Here is a 23,334-nt window from a genome sequence, read left to right as displayed (position 1 = left end):
ATTATGGTGATATTTACGACATTACTTTTAATACTGGAAAGACTGAATGTTTATTTGTCACTACTGACAAGTCAAGTACTGTTCGTTTGCCCACGGTATATCTTAATGGTGTTAAACTTGTTTTCGTAGAGAACAAAAAGTATCTTGGTTATATATTAACAACCCACTTCAGAGACGATGCTGACATTGAACGACAGAAAAGATCGTTCTACGTTTCAGCTAATATGCTTCTCAGGAAATTCTGCTCATGTTCTTTTGATGTTAAATGTACGATATTTAAGATTTATTGTCATCAATTGTATGGGGCACACTTCTGGTTTAACCATACTGCCAGTGCCCTGAGAAAGTTGAGGGTCGCCTACAACAATGCGGCTCGGATATTTCTAGGATTTGACAAACGGAGTAGCGCCAGTGAAATGTTTGTTACCAATAATTTGTACAACTTCGATGCACTTCGTAGAAAACAAATGTATGGTTATATGACACGCTTATCGAGAAGTGAAAATATGATTGTTAGGTTGGTACATGATCGTCTTTATTTCACCTCTGATATTTGTAAATTGTGGATCGATTCCCTGTACCTTTGATTTTGTCTTTCTCTACCAACACATAAAATCATATTTTTGTAATGCTTTAAGAAAATTTTTCTACACATGAACCATGAATTATATGGACTGATTTAGTCCGAAATAAAGTGAAATAAAAATAAATAAAAAAATGTGACAGGTTTTAAGGTAGTATGCGCCTCGAAAGAGAAAGACTTAAAGTTTTACTCAAACTTTTCTGAATGAAACTATCAACCATTCTCTTACAAAGCAACAATAAAAATCGGGGGTCACCGTGCAAAGTTTGGAACTGGCGAAACAAAATACCCAACATTTTACGATATTTGAAATTCAAAATGGCCGTCATTCCCGTGTTAACTCTATGGGATAAAAATAAAATTTTGGATTTTAGAAAAACTAAGATGGTAGAAGTTTTTCTTCCTCCAAAAGCTTCAAAATGAGCCCCCTCAAGTTGTAGATCAGAAAAGAATTGTAGAAATTTGAGAGTCCAACTAGCTGTCCCCGAGGCGCATTCTACCTTAATATAAACATATAAATTTGAAAGATATCCTGGTCATAGAAATAATATCTAAAACTACTGGTATTACTGTTACCAAGCCTCTATGCTCATTTACTTTATTGCATAATTATGTTTTTACTTACATGCTTTTGTATTTTTTAAGTGAATTTAACGATGAAATATTTTTAAAAATAAACTTTCTGAGGTAATTGCATGATAATCACTGATTGTTAACAATCATAAAATCACAATTTAATGCCACAGTACTGCATGTCATAGCCCCTATTATTGAACATAATGTACCGGTGGGGTACAGGCAAGATTGTTTCAATCTTGGGTAGGTAAGGTCAATTAATTATTTCCAAGTTTGTTTTCAGAATTCCTTTGCAAAATGCCTTTTGTATTGAAAGTTTTTCTCAAATTGAGCAGTAACATGTACTAAATAGATGTTAACACGTAGCACTTTTTATACAGAGAACATGTTGCGCATATGAGATTTTCATATTCACATTTTTCTGAGAGATTCATATCCTGGATAGTGTTACAACATAGATATTTTTTCAAGTCATTTTGTTGACACAATATCTTGCTTGCTATTACTTAAGTAGCTTGTGGATAATGAATGAACAACAGCATGGTTCTCTTTTCAAAAAAAGGGAAAATAGTGAAATGAACCACATCTGGGTTGGTTGGGCAAGTTTAACAGATATTTTTTTCTGTCACCTAAACAATAAAATGCATTTTCTATAGCAATAATAGCAAGAGCAATCTCCTGGTTTCAGCTTAGTACCAAAACTCAAGGAAAATCCTGAAAAGCTAAATGAGCTGATGAAAGAATTCACACAGCAAATTACCATAGTACCTATACCTCCACCTGGCAACCTTACCATTGTAAGTAATCAAGTTTTAGATCTCAGTAAGACTTGTTTGTGGATGAATTGTCATTGAAGCTTTGTGTACATTCATAGATTCCTGAACAAAGACCCATGGACAACTTAACAAAGATAATAATAGATGATGAAAAAGAAAAAATGTAGTTTTGTCTATGTTCTACAGTCAAATGTCCATGAAACATATTCATTTTTTAGATGTCCATGAAAAATTTCCTATAGTTATTACTTGTTGACTTTGTGATTAAACTAAAAAAATAAATGTAGTGATACCATCTAGGCTTACCTGCTAGTCATGTACAACCAAAGAAATATTCACAAAATGAAAGTTTGTCATCACGTACACACATTCTTTTTTGGAGAACCTCCCAAGGTGCAAATAGAATCATAAGCTCTCGTTTTTCTGTCTTACATTGCAGTCACTAAAGATGAATGAATTACCAGTGATTATACGTCCACCAGACGAACCAGGTCATCCAATCTGTGATTTGTATTTACATTATCCATTGCTGTGCTTTGAATTAGATGAAGTCATTGAGATCATAACATGTATTCTGACACAGCAACGGATTGTATTTATCTCTTCGGACTATAGTTTGTTGACCCCTGTCATGGAGGTATGAATTCAGGGTTTTTGATCCATTGTATTTCAATCTTTGCATTCTTTAATACCGTGTACGTTGTATAGCCACATTAGTAAAACATTGTAAATAGCCAATATCAAGTGGTCATCAGTAAAATATCCAACAAAATGTGTAAATCATTCCTGGAGCCATACATGATTTGTGAAATTGATCTAACGTTTACTTCAAGCTGTTTCACATCTACTGTAGTTTAGTTCATACTTTCTTTGTTGTAAAGTCCTCTCTGTTTTCATCTATTCAATCATGCCAAAATGTAGCAAATGGATTTGCTATAAATTACATCAACCCATATTCAATTATCTCTGATCTTAACCATAAATTGCTGCTCTATTCACATAATACTTGGTACAAGATTAAAATGCAGACTTTTAAATTTAAAACTCTCATTACTGTTACAAACATTTCCAGGATCTGAGAAGAGAAGGACATTAACAAATGTCAAATTTTATGAATTGCAAAATTGTGTGTGTGTTATTTAAACAAAATAATTCTCATTGCATTCTCACATAGCTGTGTACTTAGGTCAAAGCAAGCCATTTATTAAAGGTGAAATGAGAAGAAAAAAAATTATCCAAAAAGTTACCCTTTTCCATGTATTAAGTATGTACAAGAAGATTAGAGACAAAAAAGTGCAAAGAAATCGTCTAAAAACCACCTTTTTGTTTTGCCAAAAACTCGATCTGCAAGGCTGACCCAGAATCAGTTTTGTTAATCGATTTCTCAAATTTGCCATCTGAGGGTGTCTAGTGACGTCATATGAGCCAAATAAAATGTCGCTCAGTAACAGCGAGAACGGCAGACTATTGAGACCTTGAAGACTTAGCCCTAGTACAACAGTATTCTGGCCTAAAACTACCAATATATCATTCCTTTTCTATTAATTCAATAATATGAAAAACCAGGTTTAAAAATAAAAAGCGCACAACTCTGTAAATGACTCTGTACACATGCGTACAGGATCAGAATACCATTCACTATGGCATCAAGGCTACAACACCCGTACAAGCGCGTTGAAGCAATGACGGTACTCCAGGTAATGCTGGAAAATCTTTAGCGCCAGCGAAGCCAGGCTGATGATCGACATGGCCGAAGTATTCCAATCCCATTCCCAGTCATGGAGGCTAAGGAGACTGCGTTTGAGAACACAGAAACTTCTTGACTCCCTGAACTAGGACATCGATGTCATCCACAGGGTGTTGGAGATACTTTGCTGGCCATGGCCTGATTCGGAAGCGTTATAGATCCGATCATCAGATGACCAAAAACCAAACAGCCCTTTTCAGGGCCACTACATCCTCCAAAAAGAGATCATCTGTTTAATAATATTATGATTCTGTATTTTACTTATGACAGTCACAGAAAACTGTACTTGTTCATGTGTCCTACACAGAGTACATGCACATGTTCTCACTAATTGGCGCGTTCATGTCACAAATTTTGCTACTTTTTGCGGTCAGTGCTCTAAACCGTAGCATGCAGCGCTGTGACATTGAATTTCCGGCAATGCCAAACAAGCCTAATTTTGCCGGATTGTTGGGGCTCTAAATTTATTGAAACTTTCCTCACTTTGTGTTTGAAATATAATGGTCTAAATTACTGTAAATATGAAAAATACAATTATTATTTCTGTCACAGGAGGGACTGTGTTTCCGTACAATCCACTTGACTCAGTGTAAACAAACAGCTTACAGTTCAAAAAGCTAAACATGACTGAGGTCTAATTTTTTTTTGCCTTCATTTCAATTTTACTTTAAAATCATGACTGAATTGTACATGCAATCATCAATGATACAAAATGTAATGCCAGTGTCACAGTTATTTGTGTCGTCAAAAGTGTGATTTTGGGACTTTTTCCGACTTGGCCGTGACTCGAAGTGTCAGTTCTTTGTTCTTCATTGATTAGCATAATCATGCCATTGACTTGGACATGCGATGACTGCAAAGTTACATCCAGCAGTGTTAGGTCTGCTCAAGGTGACTTCATACTTTGCCCAAATTGTAATAAAAGGCGGTTTGGTTCCTATGCAAGTATTTTGCAAAGTGGCATTGATAACCAATCCGATAATGATGATGGTGTATGCAGTGACGCTGGTGTATACAGTGATGCTGGGGCTAATGGAGAGACGAGAGGAATCTCTTCAAGTATTAGCGAATATCAGAGTGCCGGTATCATCCAGAATGATGTTGTCATAAATGAGCTTCTGTGTTTTATGGTGTGTAAGATGGACATCATGCCGATGGAGTCTCTGTTGAAAGTGTGTGTTGACTTTTATAATGACAATGATGTCGAGTCTGCAAAGAAGTTGCTATTCGACCTTTCTACGGCCTTTGTCCTTGCCACCGACACTAGGTATATAATCCGGCAAGGCCAACATAAAAGAATGAACAACCTGCAGGATATGTATAATGTATTGCAACAGTTAGGAGAAGAATTTGCAAAGGATTTATCAAAACTTCCTCCTGTTGATATCACACGCATTGATGTCACCGGTTTGTTTAGGGAAATTCGGGCATTACGTAATGAGGTAAACTCCATCAAGTCTGTCCAGATGAAACAAGATTCACAAATTCAAAAGGTTGGTGACTCTGTAATGGGGTTGATTGAAGATGTTACCGCACTTAAAGGTGATAGTCACAAGATTGGAGGTGTGAAAAGGCAACACATTGTTGACAATAGCGTTATTGATCCTGCCACCACTCCTACTGCAACAGCTGACAATCCAGTGGGAAATACTTCTGTCAAGGCGCTCTCCTCAAAGGTGTTGGCCGCATCGGTATCCGAGACCCAACAGAAGTCGCTCAGCAATCCGCCTGATGCCGGTGACGACGGATTTGTTCTTGTTCAAAGCCGGAAAAAGAAGCGACGCCTGCCTGTAATAGGAGCATCGCAGAATGCAACTAGTGGTATTCAAGGTGTGTGACCACATCATTCTACAAAAATATTTGTTTCACATTTGGAACCATCAACCTCGCCGGAAGATGTTGAGCGTTATACTGCTGCTAAATTTGGGGAACGAGTTAAATGTACGAGATTGAAAACCAAATATGACACATATGTGTCGTTTGTGGTTGAATTGTCAAATGTTGACCTGGTTACTGTTTTAGATCCATTAAACTGGCCTCAAGATGTCCTCTTTAGGAAATTCTACAAACCCCCAGAAAATGACAGATAACAATAGTAGTTTACGTATTGTAACTTATAATTATAGATCTGTAAAGTCATATTTTCCTTCGATTTATGAGTTGTGTGAAGTACATCATGATATTTGTCTTTTGCAAGAGCACTGGCTTGTCAAAGAGGAGCTTTCAGTCTTTGACAATATTCATCCTGATTTTATCTCCTTTGGTGTTTCAGCTTTTGTCTCAACTGAATTAGGCATTGGTAGACCATATGGAGGTGTCGCTATTTTATGGAGAAGATCTCTTGGAAGCCATGCTAGAATTCTTGATTTTAACGACAGTTGTCTGCTTGGTTTTGTTTTAGAGAAGGGCAACAACAAACTTGCTATTGTTAATTGCTACCTGCCTGTTAACACAAACCACAATTTTGAAGAGTATAGTGAATACTTGCTAGAGATTGATAGCATTTTGCTTGACATTGATACCGCAAATGTCTTTGTTATAGGTGACTGGAATGCAGATGTAACCTCTGATACGGGATTTGGCCAAGAGTTAAAGAAACATTGCGAGCAATCTGGTTACATCATTTCGGATGTTGATTTGCTAGGTTTAGATTCTGATTCTTTCACATATGTCAGTGATGCCCATGGCAGTACGTCTTGGATTGACCATTGCGTCACCACTGAAATTTCACATAACAATGTGGTCTCTGTGTCCATGCTTCACAACTTCGTTGACTCTGACCATATTCCAGTATCAATAGTTGTGCAATTTGACAACATTCCAGACAGCGAGTTGAACCATGGTCCATCTCAGCATTGTTTATATGTTGATTGGAAGCTGTTGTCGGAAAAAATATTTCTGATTACACTAAGTGTTCCAAAGCCAGTATTGCCAGCATTAACCTGCCTGAGGAATTATTTTGCCATGATGTTAACTGTCAAGACAAGAGTCACTTGCAAGCTATTGATAAGTTTTATGAGGATATCATTGGCGCTTTAAAAATTCCTGCTAGTGGAAGTGTAAGCTTAAAAGGGTCTAAAAAGATTAATGTTGTTCCTGGATGGAACGATTTTGTCAAAGAATCGCATGACATTGCCCGTTCTATGTTTTTACTCTGGGTGGAGGGAGGAAAACCTAAACAGGGACCCCTATTTGAAATAATGCGGAAGTCACGTGCCCAGTTTAAACCCAACCTGCGCATTTGTAAGAGGCTAGAAAATCAAAACAGGGCCGATAAAATGGCTGATAGTCTTATGTGCCACAATCAGAATAACTTCTGGAAGGAAGTGCGAAAACAGAATTATAGAAAGGTTTTGTCTGCTGACAATATTAACAAAGCTATTGGGCAATGTGAAATTGTCAATATGGGGATCATTTGTGTGGGATCTTGAACTCTGTTCAGTCTGTATCGGGTAGGGTCGACATTGATGATCACATAAATTCTGTTAATTTCCCCCATGATTTGTACGTAAGCCAAGATGAGGTGCTCTCTTCCATCGAAAAGTTACCAGACGGAAAGTCCTCTGGGGTCAACAAAATTACAGCTGAGCATTTGAAGTTTGCTCATTTGTCTATTTTACCACTCCTGACACATTGTATTAATGCCATGTTTACTCACGGTTACTTACCATCAGCTGTAATGAAAGTAATCTCAGTGGCCATTATTAAAGACAAGTCGAAGCTAGCCAGTGATGCCAGCAATTAACGACCAATTGCCTAGGCTCCGGTGGTGTCCAAGCTTATCCATTTTCCTGCCAAGTCCATATTTCACCACCAGGCCAAGATGGTTAAAATTAATGAAACACAACGTATTCCATATGATGTATTTTAACATAATACTGTACATTTGAAGGCTGTTGAAAACATAATACTGTAAAGTTGATTTTTTTTGGACAAAAGATGCTATAACATACCAAGCCAAGTGGGTGAAAATACGTCATGTTTTGGCTCAATACCGCTTTTTACTGACTTGGCTGATGGGAAGTGATACAGTTATTACTGTCTGGCAGGACCAAGCTTATTGAGCATATTTTACTTATAGTGGTGAATATCAAGTGGGTCAGTCCAATCACAGTCCATATGTGAAGTTTGCAGCGGGTACTTGTAGATAATGGATACATGAGGTGTGAAAAATAGTTGACAAGACCTATCTGCTACTATACAATAGATGTTTATTCTTCCTAACGTTTTGGACGTACACGGACGACCTTCATCAGAGGCTTTACAGACACAATAGGAAAAGGGAACGAAAATTATATTTTGTTCTACTCGGTCAATGTATACAATAACAAATACGCAGATATTTAGCGTATATTAGGCACTGTAGAAATGTTACAGTAGCATGTAAAGTCTATGGTAGAAATGTGACTACTAAAGGAAAAAACAAAAAATGAAATAGCTGAAAACGGCAATGAAGTTGGGTAGGGAAATTGAACAATGCAATGTATTGAAAGGTGGATACTGTAAATTCCTATAAGGAACCAGAAATGAACTAACAAGTTTGTGGAACACGTTTGTTCGGTAAAGACCAGCTTTTGAAAGATCAATGTACATGGGGTGATCTCAAACTTTTGTACAAACTACCATGTTCTGTAATGATGTTACTTCATGCAGCTTTTTCAAACCCAGTTATGTGTAATATTTATCAAAAAGAAGACAAGGCATGATACGATCTCTCAAGATCATGTTTTATTCCTTGTAGTTTTCATTCCCAAAACAGTCCCCTTTTAACGAACCTACATGAAAATGGTTCATCCCAGTTATCAGATCACCATTGCTGGCTGTAAAATCTCATTACCTGCTGTGTTTGTTAAGATCTCATCTTGCCCCTTCAGATAGGAAAACAGAGTTTGGCTTAGCAAGTTCCCTTGGTATATTGCAATATCCCTAGCTAAATTGGTGGGTAATTACCAACTTGGTATATTGCTAAATTGGTGGGTAATTACCAACTTGGTATATTGCTAAATTGGTAGGTAATTACCAACTTGGTATATTGCTAAATTGGTAGGTAATTACCAACTTGGTATATTGCTAAATTGGTAGGTAATTACCAACTTGGTATATTGCTAAATTGGTAGGTAATTACCAACTTGGTATATTGCTAAATTGGTGGGTAATTACCAACTTGGTATATTGCTAAATTGGTGGGTAATTACCAACTTGGTATATTGCTAAATTGGTAGGTAATTACCAACTTGCCCCACTGAAGAATAATGGCCTCAACTGTAGTAGTGCTTCTACGATGTATGCTACAAATCATATCATGTCCCTTGGAGAAGTTACGCGCTGAAATATCTATAGACTTGAAAAATCAACAAATGTGCTTATTGCCGCTATCTCTTCATCAGATAGAGTAATTGATAATGCATTCTTTAAGTCCTGGAAAAAACAACTGTATTTGAAGTTGTTTTTCTTTTCTTTCAACAGTCTGAGTTTTGTATTCATATTCATTTACTTAAGTTCTTTTCTGTAAATGAACAATCGAGTCTGAAATAAATAATAAATAATAATGGACAATCGAGTCTGAAATAAATAATAATAATAAATAAATAATAATAAGTAATAATAATAATAATAATAACAGTTAAAGTAATAAATAAGGAAAGGGAAAACATGGGGACAGGTCTGCTTATAATTACCTCTCACTGACGTTTATGCATGAACCTTTGTGCATGTTCATTCGGTATCGTACACCTCTAAGATCTAGCGGGAGAACTAGCCTGAGGAGGGGCCTTCAAATGTTCTTCATCAGATTTGTGGTAATGAAAAAGTGTTGGAATAGCATCCAGCTTCAGGCGTAATGACTTTTTTGTAATCCAATTGATGCTATGATACTCAGAGAAACGACAAATGCCGAGTCTTCAAAGTGCACTGAACACAGCCGTGAGCATTGACTCAGCTGCCAATATTTTCTCTTGACTGCTTCAATCCATTTTTTTCTGCATCGCGGCTCTGTAAGGAAGCTAAAAAAGCTTACTCCTGAGCCTGTACCGTTATTGCAATTAAATGCAACACAATAGATCATGGTTTCTGTCTACAAATGGCTGACAAAAAGCGCAACAACTATTTACATATAAGAAAAGATAATACACTCTGCTATAGACCGCCGCCATGAATAGCAAGCATGCCACTTGCGTTTGGCTCAGATGACGTCACTAACCACAGAACCCAGAAGTAAGGACGTTTACGGGCATTTCAAATTGCATTTTGTGGGCAAGGCTAACATCCAACTACATTTTCAAGAAATGCGATTAATTTTTCGTATCGCTTACAATTTTTTTTATCATAATGAGCATATGTGAGATAGGATAAACAAAATGCTATAGTTTTTGCACATTTTAAAATTATTCTTTCATTTCACCTTTAAGATAAGTAGTATAGAGTGATTACATATGGTATAAATGACATTCAGTTTAATTGAGTTATTTCGCTTGTATTACAGTGTTTTATGATGTACATTTTACCATTTAAGTGGCAGTATACATACGTACCAGTCTTGTCATATCAATTATTAGATTTAATTGAAGCACCTGGTGTCTTTCTAATGGGCTGTCATTCCAAGTACAAAGAGAGAATTGAACAGGTATCTTATCTTTACATACTTGCCTCTTTCAATAAAATTTTAAATACTAAGCTCACAGGGGCACAAGGCATTATATTACCATGCCCTGCCCGTCGCATTTTGATTGGTCGAGCTGAAGCACGTGGCTGACCACAAATACACCGTAATGGTTTGTTTACATGCCCGTGAATATGAATAATAAGATTAACAACTCAAAGTATCGTAACTTTACAGCTCAAACGTAAATCATAATCAATCACAAAATAAAATGGAGCACTTGTAGGTCAAGTTGAGATACTTTTTTCTGAAAGCATCTCCGGATTTGCCAATTTTTTACAGCGCACGTGACAGTGCGTCACGTATTGCTCAGTTTCTGGGGCCCACTTGTTGTTCGCTCCTGAAATTTTCAGAAATTTTGACGGTTTTCTTGGGTTCGCTGATAATATAATGGAAATAACAGACTCCGCTCTGACCATTAATGTTTATTTGTGGGCGCGGGCTCAAGGAAAGCCAAATGTACGGGCTCGTCAAGCCTCGCCCGTTAATTTTTGGCTTTCCTCTCGCCCTTGCCCACAAATAAACGTTAATGGTCAGCGCGTCGCCCGTTATTTCTATATTATCAGTAATAGCAAGTGTAAAAAATTAATACATTTATGATTATTAATACTGTTTATAAAATTAAATATTTGTCATTATTGTATACTTACAAAAGTGCCTGATCAGTTTTCATGCCAAATTCATGCAGTTGTACTACAGAGACCCTATTATTAATAAAAATATGAGTATGAATATTCTTGATAAAAAAATCATATTTCTGTCATTATTGTATACTTACAAAAGTACCCCACAACACTCAAATCCTAAATGATGATCAGTATTTATGCCAAATTAACACAGATATCTGCGTGAACGGACGGACGGACGGACATGACCAAACCTATAAGTCCCCCGGATGGTGTCCGTGGGGACTAACAAGCAAAATTCACATCATTTACTGCTTTAAAACAAAAACATGCAACAATTGCCTCCATAAGTCCACTGGTCATATAGTTTAATCAGATTTATTAACGTGTCTTATACATAGATATTTTACAATTTGAAATGGTCACTAGAAAGATATCATTGTGCATGTTACATAATATCTTGACATCTGTTTAATTTTGACATTCTCAGTGATAATGATGATTTGCTGAATGTTTTCCTTGCTTGGTGGAAGTCACAAACACAGCAACCAAATTTTGGCTGCAATAGTTCATCTGGTCCTGGTTTAAAGTGTATTATATCTGATTTATTTGAATTTTGCCATAGATTCCAGGGTTGATTGTGGCCAACTTAGACACTGGTAAAGTACAGAAGTGTCCGACCCTTGAGATTCCTGTGATGCCAGAACTGCCAACTGAAGTATTTGGATTTGGGTAAGATCACATAAAGGAAGTTCAGTCCGAAAATTTGAAAGAATGCTGAATTTAATCTTAAAAATAAAATGTAAGGTTATAAGAGATATTCGACCAGGTACAAGCCACTTGTACAAACCACTGCCCCTCCTTGTAGAGATTTTTGAAATTTATATTATATGTGTATAAGACAGTTGCAAAGTGTATCTGAAACGGAGAATTTGAATATCAACAGTAATGTAGCCAGAATGCTTGGCATTGCAGAGGAAATATCAATGATGAATTCAGAAGATGTTTTAGCTTGGCTGTGTTTCAAGATAATGTTTCAAGTCATGTCACTAAAAGGACATATACTCAAGCACTCATATTGGAGAGCATTGTGTATAAAATGGAGATTTTCACTCATTTTAAAATTCTGCTCAAATAGAAGGTAACATTTTCCATTGTTCTACATTCCAGGTATTCCAGAGCCAAGAGACACTTTGACCTTGCATTGCTAGGTCATCCAACAGCATTGTCAATGGAAGAGATGTGTAAAATGAAACAAGAATTCACACTTCAATGTCAGCAAGTACTCAGAAATTCATGCATGGAGTTGATGGTTGTCTTGTTTGGGTAAGTCAGTGCATTGTAGCAAGAAGAAAAGAAATCATAGAGTGGCGGCATCTTTGATCCATACAGTGAACAACATAAAGCAGAGAGTTGACAGTAATAGGTTTATGCAATGCAGTGGAAGTTTAGAGACCTGTCTGTTTATCCATGATATCAGGCAGCATTTGACTTGCTTCTCTTTGGAACTGTAATTCGTTGGATAAATTTACTTTCAAATCAATCTGCACTCATCCCAAATGTGGCTTAAAATGATAAAGATCCAGAATCTATTTGGATAAACTATCTTCTTGTATGGTGAATGTGTTGTTTCAAATTATGCCACATGTTGTAAAGTTTGTAATACTTGCTCTTATTATCATGTCCAAACTTCCAAATAGTTTCATCATCTTTCCCCCATAATGGAATAAAACGTGCACTTGCAGCAATCTTACTTGCAGTATAGTTGACTTCTCATAGTGTATGTCTAGATTTTATTCATATACTATATTTTATATTTTGAAGTAAGAGAACTACTCAGCTTATGTCCAGAGTTGGTCGTCTTTGAAAAATGGAAATTACATCAACAAATGTTAGTTTAATAAATCGGTCATTCTGATTGGTTTAGGCAGAATACAAATTTCAGAGACAGTTAATGAAGTACATCTTGCATAATCTGTACATTCTATAGGTTTGATCTGTTATCAGTCTGTCACAGTGGTTATGCATCAAGTTTACACACAGTGTTATTTATTTACAGTGATGTGTCAGACTACCTCGTCATAGCTCAACATCACTTCAAGAGAAAAGAATTTCTGGATGCACAGAGTGAGTTAGACAGGGATTTCTACACCAAGGTAATTCATCATCAAAACCAATTGCAATAGCTTTATCAAATATATGTGGCCTCTTTGCAAGATATTGACAGTTTGTTGCGGAAACCCATCAACTGACAACAGTAATACATACCGGTATGCTTTATTGTAAGCAATACCAGTCTGCTCGTTGCTGCTTAACATGTGATTCAATTACATTTCCCGAAAATTTAACATCATCAAGCTGGAACCACATACCAGTACGACATATACCCAGGTATAGTGGGGTTGTTAAAGGTGAAATGAAAAGAAAAAAATTAGCCAAAAAGTTACCCTGTTCCATGTGTTAAGTATGTACAAGAAGATTACAGACAAAAAAGTGCAAAGAAAACGTTTAAAAACCACCTTTTTGTTTCGCCAAAAACTCGATCTGCAAGACTGATCCAGAATCAGTTTTGTTATTGATTTCTCAAATTCGCCATCAGAGGGCGTCTAGTGATGTCATATGAGTCAAACAAAATTTCATCCTTTTGGATTAATTCAATAATATGAAAAACCAGGTTTAAAATAAAAAGCGCACAACTCTGTAAATGACTCCGTACACATGCGTACACGATCAGAATACCATTCACTATGGCGTAGAGGCTACGGGTACAACACCTGTACGAACGCGTAGAAGCAATGAAGGTACTCCAGGTAATGCTGGAAAATCTTTACTGCCAGTGACGCCGGCTGTTGATCAACATGGCGGAAGTATTCCAATCCCATTCCTGGTCACGGAGGCTAAGGAGACTGCGTTAGCAGATGTAGGAACTTTCTTGACTCCATGAAATAGGACATCAATGTCATCTATGGGATGTTGGAGATACTTCGCTGGCCATGGCCTGATACTGAAACGTTAGAGTAGTCCATGAGCCAGATAGGTTATTTGTACCATTTAAGGGGGCAAATTCCCCCATACATTTTCTAAAAGCCCAAAATCTGAACTTTCTGAAAATCTATGGTGGACAGGTTGCAGCAGTAGCTTTCTGCCCGAAATAATGTTGTCATGGCAACCATACATAAAATCATAACAATTAAGAATACTATATAAAACTGATTATCTAGTGAATGATTAAAGATATTTATTTGATTTCAAGACAGATACTATTACTCCACATCATGACCTTTCAGTTGACCCCATGACCTTGAACATTTTGGGTCAAGGTCAATAGGTAATGCCTATAACATCAAAAAAGTTCTGTAAAATTGAACATTTTTCAACAATTGCTTTCCTGTTCTATTTACATAAAAAGTGATATAAACTTGAAAATGTATTCGATAATAGCCACAAATGTGTGCTCTTTGAAAATTATTGTGTTTTGCTTCAGGGATGTTGTTGGTATTGGGTAATTATCAAGGCAAATAATCAGTGTGTTTTCAGTTATACATGTAGCCTATGAGCGAGACCCAAAATATGTTTATCTGTATCATTTGGGGCAAGCGTTGGGCAAATTCACTCTTATTTTTATGAAAAATGAAAATCTGAATTTTCAGAAAATCTACGGTAGCTTAGTGGTTGAAAACCATTACCATAGAAACAAGTACCTGAATTATCAAGAAGCTACTGTAATATTTATACACAGAAGTGAATATCCTTGTACAGGAAAATGTTTCATACCGAATTTTAGCAATTAAATATGATACGTTATACATCTCAACTTTCACTCAACATGTGATCTTCAAAGTCAAGGTCGGGGTCACATGACCAAATGGGGTCAAAGTTCAAAATATTGAAATGTTATCTTTCAAATGGCAACTTCTTCTTGGAAATGTACATTAATATTGTCTCTTTTGTCACAAATTCATGTCATACTCTTTTTGACATTTTCAAGCAAAAATGAATGTCAGCAGTAATGGAGTCATACAATGAAAATAATTGTTATTATCCAAAACATGTTTGTTATCCTATTGCAATTGCTTCATATCACCAGGTAGAAGGATATTTAGCAACTTGATGCTTTGAAACCAACAAAGCAACTAACCTGTTTGATATTGCTATTAACAGCAAAATGGGTCTTACATTTCACGGTACAGTAGATTCTGTATGGAATTCACCATAACACTACATGGTACTAAACCTCTAGATCTTACGTAAGATTCAGTGTGAAATAAGTAGTACAGTAACCTGATGAATACTTTCATACAAAATTACATGTCACACTCTACATCTACACCGCTTACATTTCATGGATTTTGATGTTTTCAATTTTCAAAAGGTAATCAAGACCGAAATGTTCAATCAATTTCTGAGAGACAGATTGGCTCAGAAAAGAGATCACTATGCAATCATGGAGGAAAAAATGCGTCCAGTTTTGAAGGATAATCGTGGTGTGGTCATTGAACAACAAGCTTTCCTGTAAGTATAAAGCTTCCTCTGTCACATGGTAGCCTTTCAGAAATTTCACAAATTCATTAAGACAGAATCTGAAAAAATCTTTTTTCTGTTGCTTCTGAGGTCATTTAGTTTTGTAAGAGTTTGTCGCATTTCTGATGCATATCATTTTATATGTAAAGTTGTATTACAGCTTTGTCAAACACCAATGAATTTTGTGACGTCATCCTCAAGATTATTAGGGGCCCAAGCCGACCGGCTGGGCCCCTATTGGTTTTATAGGAATTCAACTTTTTAGGGGCCCAAGCCAACCGGCTGGGCCCCTATTGGTTTTATAGGAGTTCAACTTTCTTCTTCTTCTTCTTCTTCTTCTACTTCTTCTTCTTCTTCTTCCGCTCTTTTTTTGTCGACCTAGAACTCAAACACCGCTTACCGCAAACTTCTGAAACTTGCAGGGCTAATAGGTACCTATGAGATCTCGTGCACCTGGGTATAGAAATTTCTAATAGTCGCGCGACCTGGCGGCCATATTGGATTTTCGTAAAATACCAATTTAATTTTAAAAATCTTCTTCTCCAGAACCGACATACAGATTTAGCTGAAATTTTACTCATGGCATCCTTAAAGTGATCTCTTTCAAGTTTGCGAAACCCGTTTGGATCGGTCATGTGATTTGGCCGCCATCTTGGATTTTACGAAAATCGCAATTTAATCATTAAAAATCTTCTTCTCCAGAACCAACACACCGATTTAGCTGAAATTTTACTCATGTCATCCTTTGAGTGATCTCTTTCAAGTTTGCGAAAGACGTTTGGATCGGTCACGTGATTTGGCCGCCATCTTGGATTTTACAAAAATCACAATTTAATCATTAAAAATCTTCTTCTCCTGAACCAACTCACCGATTCAACTGAAATTTTACTCATGTCATCCTTGGAGTGATCTCTTTCAAGTTTGCGAAACCCGTTTGAATCGGTCACGTGATTTGGCCGCCATCTTGGATTTTACGAAATCGCAATTTATCATTAAAAATCTTCTTCTCCAGAACCAACACACCGATTTAACTGAAATTTACTCATGTTATCCTTGGAGTGATCTCTTTCAAGTTTGCGAAGGACGTTTGGATAGGTTACTTGATTTGGCCGCCATCTTGGATTTTACGAAAATCGCAATTTAATCATTAAAAATCTTCTTCTCCAGAACCAACACACAGATTTAGCTGAAATTTTACTCATGTCATCCTTGGAGTGATCTCTTTCAAGTTTGCGAAAGACGTTTGGATCGGTCAAGTGATTTGGCCGCCATCTTGGATTTTACGAAAATCGCAATTTAATCATTAAAAATCTTCTTCCTCCCGAACCAACTCACAGATTTACTGAAATTTTACTCATGTCATCCTTAGAGTGATCTCTTTCAAGTTTGCGAATGACGTTTGGATCGGTCACGTGATTTGGCCGCCATCTTGGATTTTACGAAAATCGCAATTTAATCATTAAAATAACTAAGTAACCACAAGTGCTACACCTTTCATATTTGGTATGATGGGAGACCTTATGACACCACATCCTGTACCTCATTAATTATGCGCATATCTAATTCTGAGCCAGCCAATAGAGCTAGAGGTCTTATTTTTGGTATATGGTGATAACTTAGCAATACAATTTTTTTGACAAAATATCACGTGACCTCGATGACCTTTGACCTTGAATATACGTATATGTCAATAACTCAGTAACCACAAGTGCTACAGCCTTCATATTTGGTATGATGGGAGACCTTATGACACCACATCCTGTACCTCATTAATTATGCGCATATCTAATTCTGAGCCAGCCAATAGAGCTAGAGGTCTGATTTTTGGTATATATGGATAACTTAGCAATACAATTTTTTGACATAATGTCACGTGACCTCGATGACCTTTGACCTTGAATATACGTATATGTCAATAACTCAGTAACCAAAAGTGCTACAGCCTTCATATTTGGTATGATGGGAGACCTTATGACACCACATCCTGTACCTCATTAATTATGTGCATATCTAATTCTGAGCCACCAAATAGAGCTAGAGGTCTGATTTTTGGTATATAGGGATAACTTAGCAATACAATTTTTTGACAAAATATCACGTGACCTCGATGACCTTTGACCTTGAATATACGTATATGTCCATAACTCAGTAACCACAAGTGCTACACCCTTCATATTTGGTATGATGGGAGACCTTATGACACCACATCCTGTACCTCATTAATTATGCGCATATCTAATTCTGAGCCAGCCAATAGAGCTAGAGGTCTGATTTTTGGTATATAGGGATAACTTAACAATACAATTTTTTTGACATAATGTCACGTGACCTCGATGACCTTTGACCTTGAATATACGTATATGTCCATAACTCAGTAACCACAAGTGCTACATCCTTCATATTTGGTATGATGGGAGACCTGATAACACCACACCCTGTACCTCATTAATTATGTGCATATCTAATTCTGAGCCAGCCAATAGAGCTAGAGATCTGATTTTTGGTATATAGGGATAACTTAGCAATACAATTTTTTTGACAAAATATCACGTGACCTCGATGACCTTTGACCTTGAATATACGTATATGTCCATAACTCAGTAACCACAAGTGCTACACCCTTCATATTTGGTATGATGGGAGACCTTATGACACCACATCCTGTACCTTATTAATTATGCGCATATCTAATTCTGAGCCAGCCAATAGAGCTAGAGGTCTGATTTTTGGTATATATGGATAACTTAGCAATACAATTTTTTTGACATAATGTCACGTGACCTCGATGACCTTTGACCTTGAATATACGTATATGTCCATAACTCAGTAACCACAAGTGCTACAGCCTTCATATTTGGTATGATGGGAGACCTTATGACACCACATCCTGTACCTCATTAATTATGCGCATATCTAATTCTGAGCCAGCCAATAGAGCTAGAGGTCCGATTTTTGGTATATGGGATAACTTAGCATTACAATTTGTTTGACAAAATGTCACGTGACCTCGATGACTTTTGCCCTTAAATATGAGTATATGTCCATAACTCAGTAACCACAAGTGCTACATCCTTCATATTTGGCCGCCATATTGGATTTTACGTAAAACATGCAATTCCCACTGACACGTACAGTAACTATGAGATGATGTTCAAAATCATACTATTCCAAGATCGAATTTTGCACATGATATCATGAGTGCAAGATCTTTCAACCATGTTATCCGCTTGGGCCCCGCCAACGCTGCTTGCAGCTTTAATCTTTCTTCTTCTTCTTCTTTTTCTTCTACTCTTCTTCTTCTTCTTCCGCTCTTTTTTTGTCGACCTAGAACTCAAACACCGCTTACCGCAAACTTCTAAAACTTGCAGGGCTAATAGGTACCTATGAGATCTCGTGCACCTGGGTATAGAAATTTTGAATAGTCGCGCGACCTGGCGGCCATCTTGAATTTTCGAAAAATACCGATTTAATTTTAAAAATCTTCTTCTCCAGAACCAACATACAGATTTAGCTGAAATTTTACTCATGTCATCCTTAGAGTGATCTCTTTCAAGTTTGCGAAAGACGTTTCGATCGGTCACGTGATTTGGCCGCCATCTTGGATTTTACGAAAATCGCAATTTAATCATTAAAAATCTTCTTCTCCAGAACAAACACACCGATTAAACTGAAATTTTACTCATGTCATCCTTATAGTGATCTCTTTCAAGTTTGCGGAGGACGTTTGGATCGGTCACGTGATTTGGCCGCCATCTTGGATTTTACGAAAATCGCAATTTAATCATTAAAAATCTTCTTCTCCAGAACCAAAACACTGATTTAACTGAAATTTTGCTCATGTCGTCCTTAGAGTGATCTCTTTCAAGTTTGCGAAAGACGTTTGGATCGGTCGCGTGATTTGGCCGCCATCTTGGATTTTACGAAAATCGCAATTTAATCATTAAAAATCTTCTTCTCCAGAACAAACACACAGATTTAACTGAAATTTTACTCATGTCATCCTTACAGTGATCTGTTTCAAGTTTGCGAAAGACATTTGGATTGGTCACATGATTTGGCCGCCATCTTGGATTTTACGAAAATCGAAATTTAATCATTAAAAATCTTCTTCTCCAGAACAAACACACCGATTTAACTGAAATTTTACTCATGTCATCCTTAGAGTGATCTCTTTTAAGTTTGCGAAAGACATTTGGATCGGTCACATGATTTGGCCGCCACATTGGATTTTCGAAAATCGCAATTTAATCATTCAAAAACTTCTTCTCAAGAACTAACACCAAAATCTTTTCGCAAACTTTATACGCCACACTACTAGATGCTATATAATAAATTTCAAGGAAATTAACCAGGCAGTTTTTGAGAAGAAAATTTTTAAAGTATTATTTTTCTGATTTTTCAATGACCTTTGACCTCCCCTATACCTCTGCAGTAAGCTATACAAATGGCTTATTCTGGCCTATGTAAGAGTCATATCTAATTCTGGGCAATCTAATAGAGCAAGAGGTCAGATTTTGGTATATAGGGATAACTACGAAAAACAATTTTTTAAACAAAATGTCACATGACTTCGATGACATTTGACCTCAAATATACATATACGTCCATAACTTTGGAACCACAAGTGCTACATCCTTCATATTTGGTAGGATGGGAGACCTTATGGTGCCATATCTGGTACCTCATTAAATATGCACATATCTAATTTTGGGCAAGCCAATAGAGCTAGAGGTCCGATTTTTGGTATATAGGCATAACTTAGCAATACAATTTTTTTGACAAATTGTCATGTGACCTCAATGACCTTTGACCTTAAATATACGTATATGTTCATAACTAAGTAACCACAAGTGCTACACCCTTCATATTTGGTATGATGGGAGACCTTATGACACCACATCCTGTACCTCATTAATTATGCGCATATCTAATTCTGAGCCAGCCAATAGAGCTAGAGGTCTGATTCTTGGTATATAGGGATAACTTAGCAATACAATTTTTTTGACATAATGTCACGTGACCTCGATGACCTTTGACCTTGAATGTACGTATATGTCCATAACTCAGTAACCACAAGTGCTACAGCCTTCATATTTGGTATGATGGGAGACCTTATGACACCACATCCTGTACCTCATTAATTATGCGCATATCTAATTCTGAGCCAGCCAATAGAGCTAGAGGTCTGATTTTTGGTAAATAGGGATAACTTAGCAATACAATTTTTTTGACATAATGTCACGTGACCTCGATGACCTTTGACCTTGAATATACGTATATGTCAATAACACAGTAACCACAAGTGCTACAGCCTTCATATTTGGTATGATGGGAGACCTTATGACACCACATCCTGTACCTCATTAATTATGCGCATATCTAATTCTGAGCCAGCCAATAGAGCTAGAGGTCTGATTTTTGGTATATAGGGATAACTTAGCAATACAATTTTTTTGACAAAATATCACGTGACCTCGATGACCTTTTTGACCTTGAATATACGTATATGTCCATAACTCAGTAACCACAAGTGCTACACCCTTCATATTTGGTATGATGGGAGACCTTATGACACCACATCCTGTACCTCATTAATTATGCGCATATCTAATTCTGAGCCAGCCAATAGAGCTAGAGGTCTGATTTTTGGTATATAGAGGGATAACTAAGCTTTACAATTTTTTTTGACAAATGTCGTGTGACCTCGATGACCTTTGACCTTGAATATGAATATATGTCCCTAACTCAGTAACCACAAGTGCTACATCCTTCATATTTCGCCGCCATATTGGATTTTACGTAAAACATGCAATTCCCACTGACACGTACAGTAACTATGAGATGATGTTCAAAATCATACTTTTCCAAGATGGAATTTTGCACATAATATCATTAGTGCAAGATCTTTCAACCATGTTAACCGCTTGGGCCCCGCCAACGCTGCTTGCAGCTTTAAGATTATTTACGATATTGTTTCCGATTGTTCAGTATTGTGGCCCCAGATGTTTTCTAAATCTTCATATTCCTTGGCATTGCCAAAACTATTAAATACTCACAATAATGACATATTAAATACACTCAGCTTCACTGCATTCTTTATATTGTGCAAAGTTTGCTTTCGTTAGAATTTTGTATTTGTGTTAGTACAAGTTTATCAGTCACACTTGCAGCAGTGAATCCAAAATGTACTAACATCTATAAATGGTGTTACCAATGGCTGAATCTATGGTTTTAGAAAGACAATTTCACGGATACATGTACAGAACAGACATTGCACTCATGGACATTTCACACGCAGCTAATCAGTATGATTCATAAACTGAATATATACGGTAGATACCGACCAGTTCCTGACATTGGCAGCTGATACTGATATGTACATGCACATGTATATACGATTTTCTTTTCCATTGGAATCTCAAGACATTATACTTCACCATACAATCAATATTTTTGTTTTGCACATTGTCTTTTTAATCACATTTGTCCAAATAATGCTTTCTCACTGTATGAAAGTCTTGTTCATTGTCACTGCCCCTGATATTTGTATTGCCTTGTTTTTAGACTCAGCAGGAAACCCAGTGCCAGTCACATCCTTAGATCAAGACGACAATCACTGAACTTTACAGAGTCATCGTCTAGCTTTAGATCTCTGTATTCCAATCAGTTGCCAGTGGATAATACTGTAACATTTACATTGCCACCATTCCAGCAATATCTTCATCCAGGTAGGTTGATCTACGTCTGTAGAGATTTCTGAATGGTGAAATATTGCAGCACCATATGCCAATCAAGTGATGTGTGTGGGCGCTGTCTCATATCAAGTGTCACAAACTTACCAGATAATGTAAAAGTTACAGCATAACTGATGTTCATGGTGTGTTGTGGTCTATGTAAACATTTACTACTGTATTCCTCCGATTATAAGATCCTGTCCGTTTATAAGGCCCCCAGGATTATTAGCTCCGCTGTCAGCTTATCAAATAGGTTGATTTTCCGTCGTCGTCGTCCGTTGTCGTCCGTCAACAATTGCCTTCTCCTCTAAAACCGCAAGTCCAATTGCTTTGAAATTTTATATGCAGTTCACTTGGGGTGACCTCACTTTTTGTTAAAATGGTGGTGAAATTTGCATATTTGTATTTTTGGGGCATTTTTTTGTGTTTTGGTAAAAAATCTTCTTCTCTGAAACCACTTGTCCGATTGCTGTGAAATTTGATACACAGTTTACTTGGGTGACTTCAGTCAGATTTGTTCAAATTGTGGTGATATTGGCATATTTGTATTTTTAAGGCAATTTTTGTCATTTTTGGTAAAAAAATCTTTAAAAATCTTCTTCAAAACTACCAGTCAGATAGCTTCATTTGGTACATAGGTCCCTAGGGATGATCTATTTCAGATTTGTTCAAATTGTGCAGAAATATGCAAATTTGCATTTTTAAGGAAATTTTTGCCAGTTTTGGTCAAAAAATGTATTTCTCAAAAAGTACTAGTCTGATAGCTTTGCAATTTGGTATACAGGTTTCTACAGATGAACTAAGTAATATATATTGAATTTCTGATGAGATCTGTAATTTTGTATTTTTAGGGCAAGTTTTGCCATTTTTGGTCAAAAAATGTGTATTTCCAATATTACTCATCTGATATCTTTGAAATTTGGTATACAGGTTCCTACAGATGAACTAAATGATATTTATTGAAATTATGATGAAATCTGCAATTCTTAATTTTTGGGGCAATTTTTTCAATTTTTGGTCAAAAAATGTGTATTTCCAAAACTACTCATCTGATAGCTTTGAAATTTTGTACACAGGTTTCTACAGATGATCTAAATGATATTTATTGAAATT

General features: G+C 36.5%; 2 protein-coding genes across 3 annotated transcripts in view; both read left to right on the top strand.

Annotated features, from left to right (window-relative positions):
• LOC139116285 (DENN domain-containing protein 3-like) overlaps positions 1 to 23,334 on the top strand; it is a 66,321-nt gene that overhangs the window by 12,766 nt on the left and 30,221 nt on the right. For both annotated transcript variants that reach the window (XM_070678894.1, XM_070678893.1), the window contains exons 5-12: positions 1,848 to 1,956; positions 2,375 to 2,572; positions 10,164 to 10,304; positions 11,592 to 11,698; positions 12,137 to 12,292; positions 13,026 to 13,122; positions 15,339 to 15,478; positions 22,052 to 22,215. In XM_070678894.1, the coding sequence (XP_070534995.1) occupies positions 1,848 to 1,956; positions 2,375 to 2,572; positions 10,164 to 10,304; positions 11,592 to 11,698; positions 12,137 to 12,292; positions 13,026 to 13,122; positions 15,339 to 15,478; positions 22,052 to 22,215 (1,112 nt within the window). The remainder of the gene's footprint in view (positions 1 to 1,847; positions 1,957 to 2,374; positions 2,573 to 10,163; positions 10,305 to 11,591; positions 11,699 to 12,136; positions 12,293 to 13,025; positions 13,123 to 15,338; positions 15,479 to 22,051; positions 22,216 to 23,334) is intronic.
• LOC139116286 (uncharacterized) lies at positions 4,369 to 8,694 on the top strand. Its single transcript, XM_070678895.1, has 3 exons — positions 4,369 to 5,512; positions 5,955 to 7,453; positions 7,732 to 8,694. The coding sequence occupies exons 1-2, from the start codon at positions 4,510 to 4,512 to the stop codon at positions 6,719 to 6,721; spliced, it is 1,770 nt and encodes a 589-aa protein (XP_070534996.1). The 5' UTR covers positions 4,369 to 4,509; the 3' UTR covers positions 6,722 to 7,453; positions 7,732 to 8,694.

The sequence above is a fragment of the Ptychodera flava genome, chromosome 17 (genome assembly GCF_041260155.1).
Source record: "Ptychodera flava strain L36383 chromosome 17, AS_Pfla_20210202, whole genome shotgun sequence".
In the NCBI taxonomy this organism is placed as follows: domain Eukaryota; kingdom Metazoa; phylum Hemichordata; class Enteropneusta; family Ptychoderidae; genus Ptychodera; species Ptychodera flava.
Note: the sequence above shows the minus strand (reverse complement) of the source record. Positions and strands in the feature narration are given on the sequence as shown.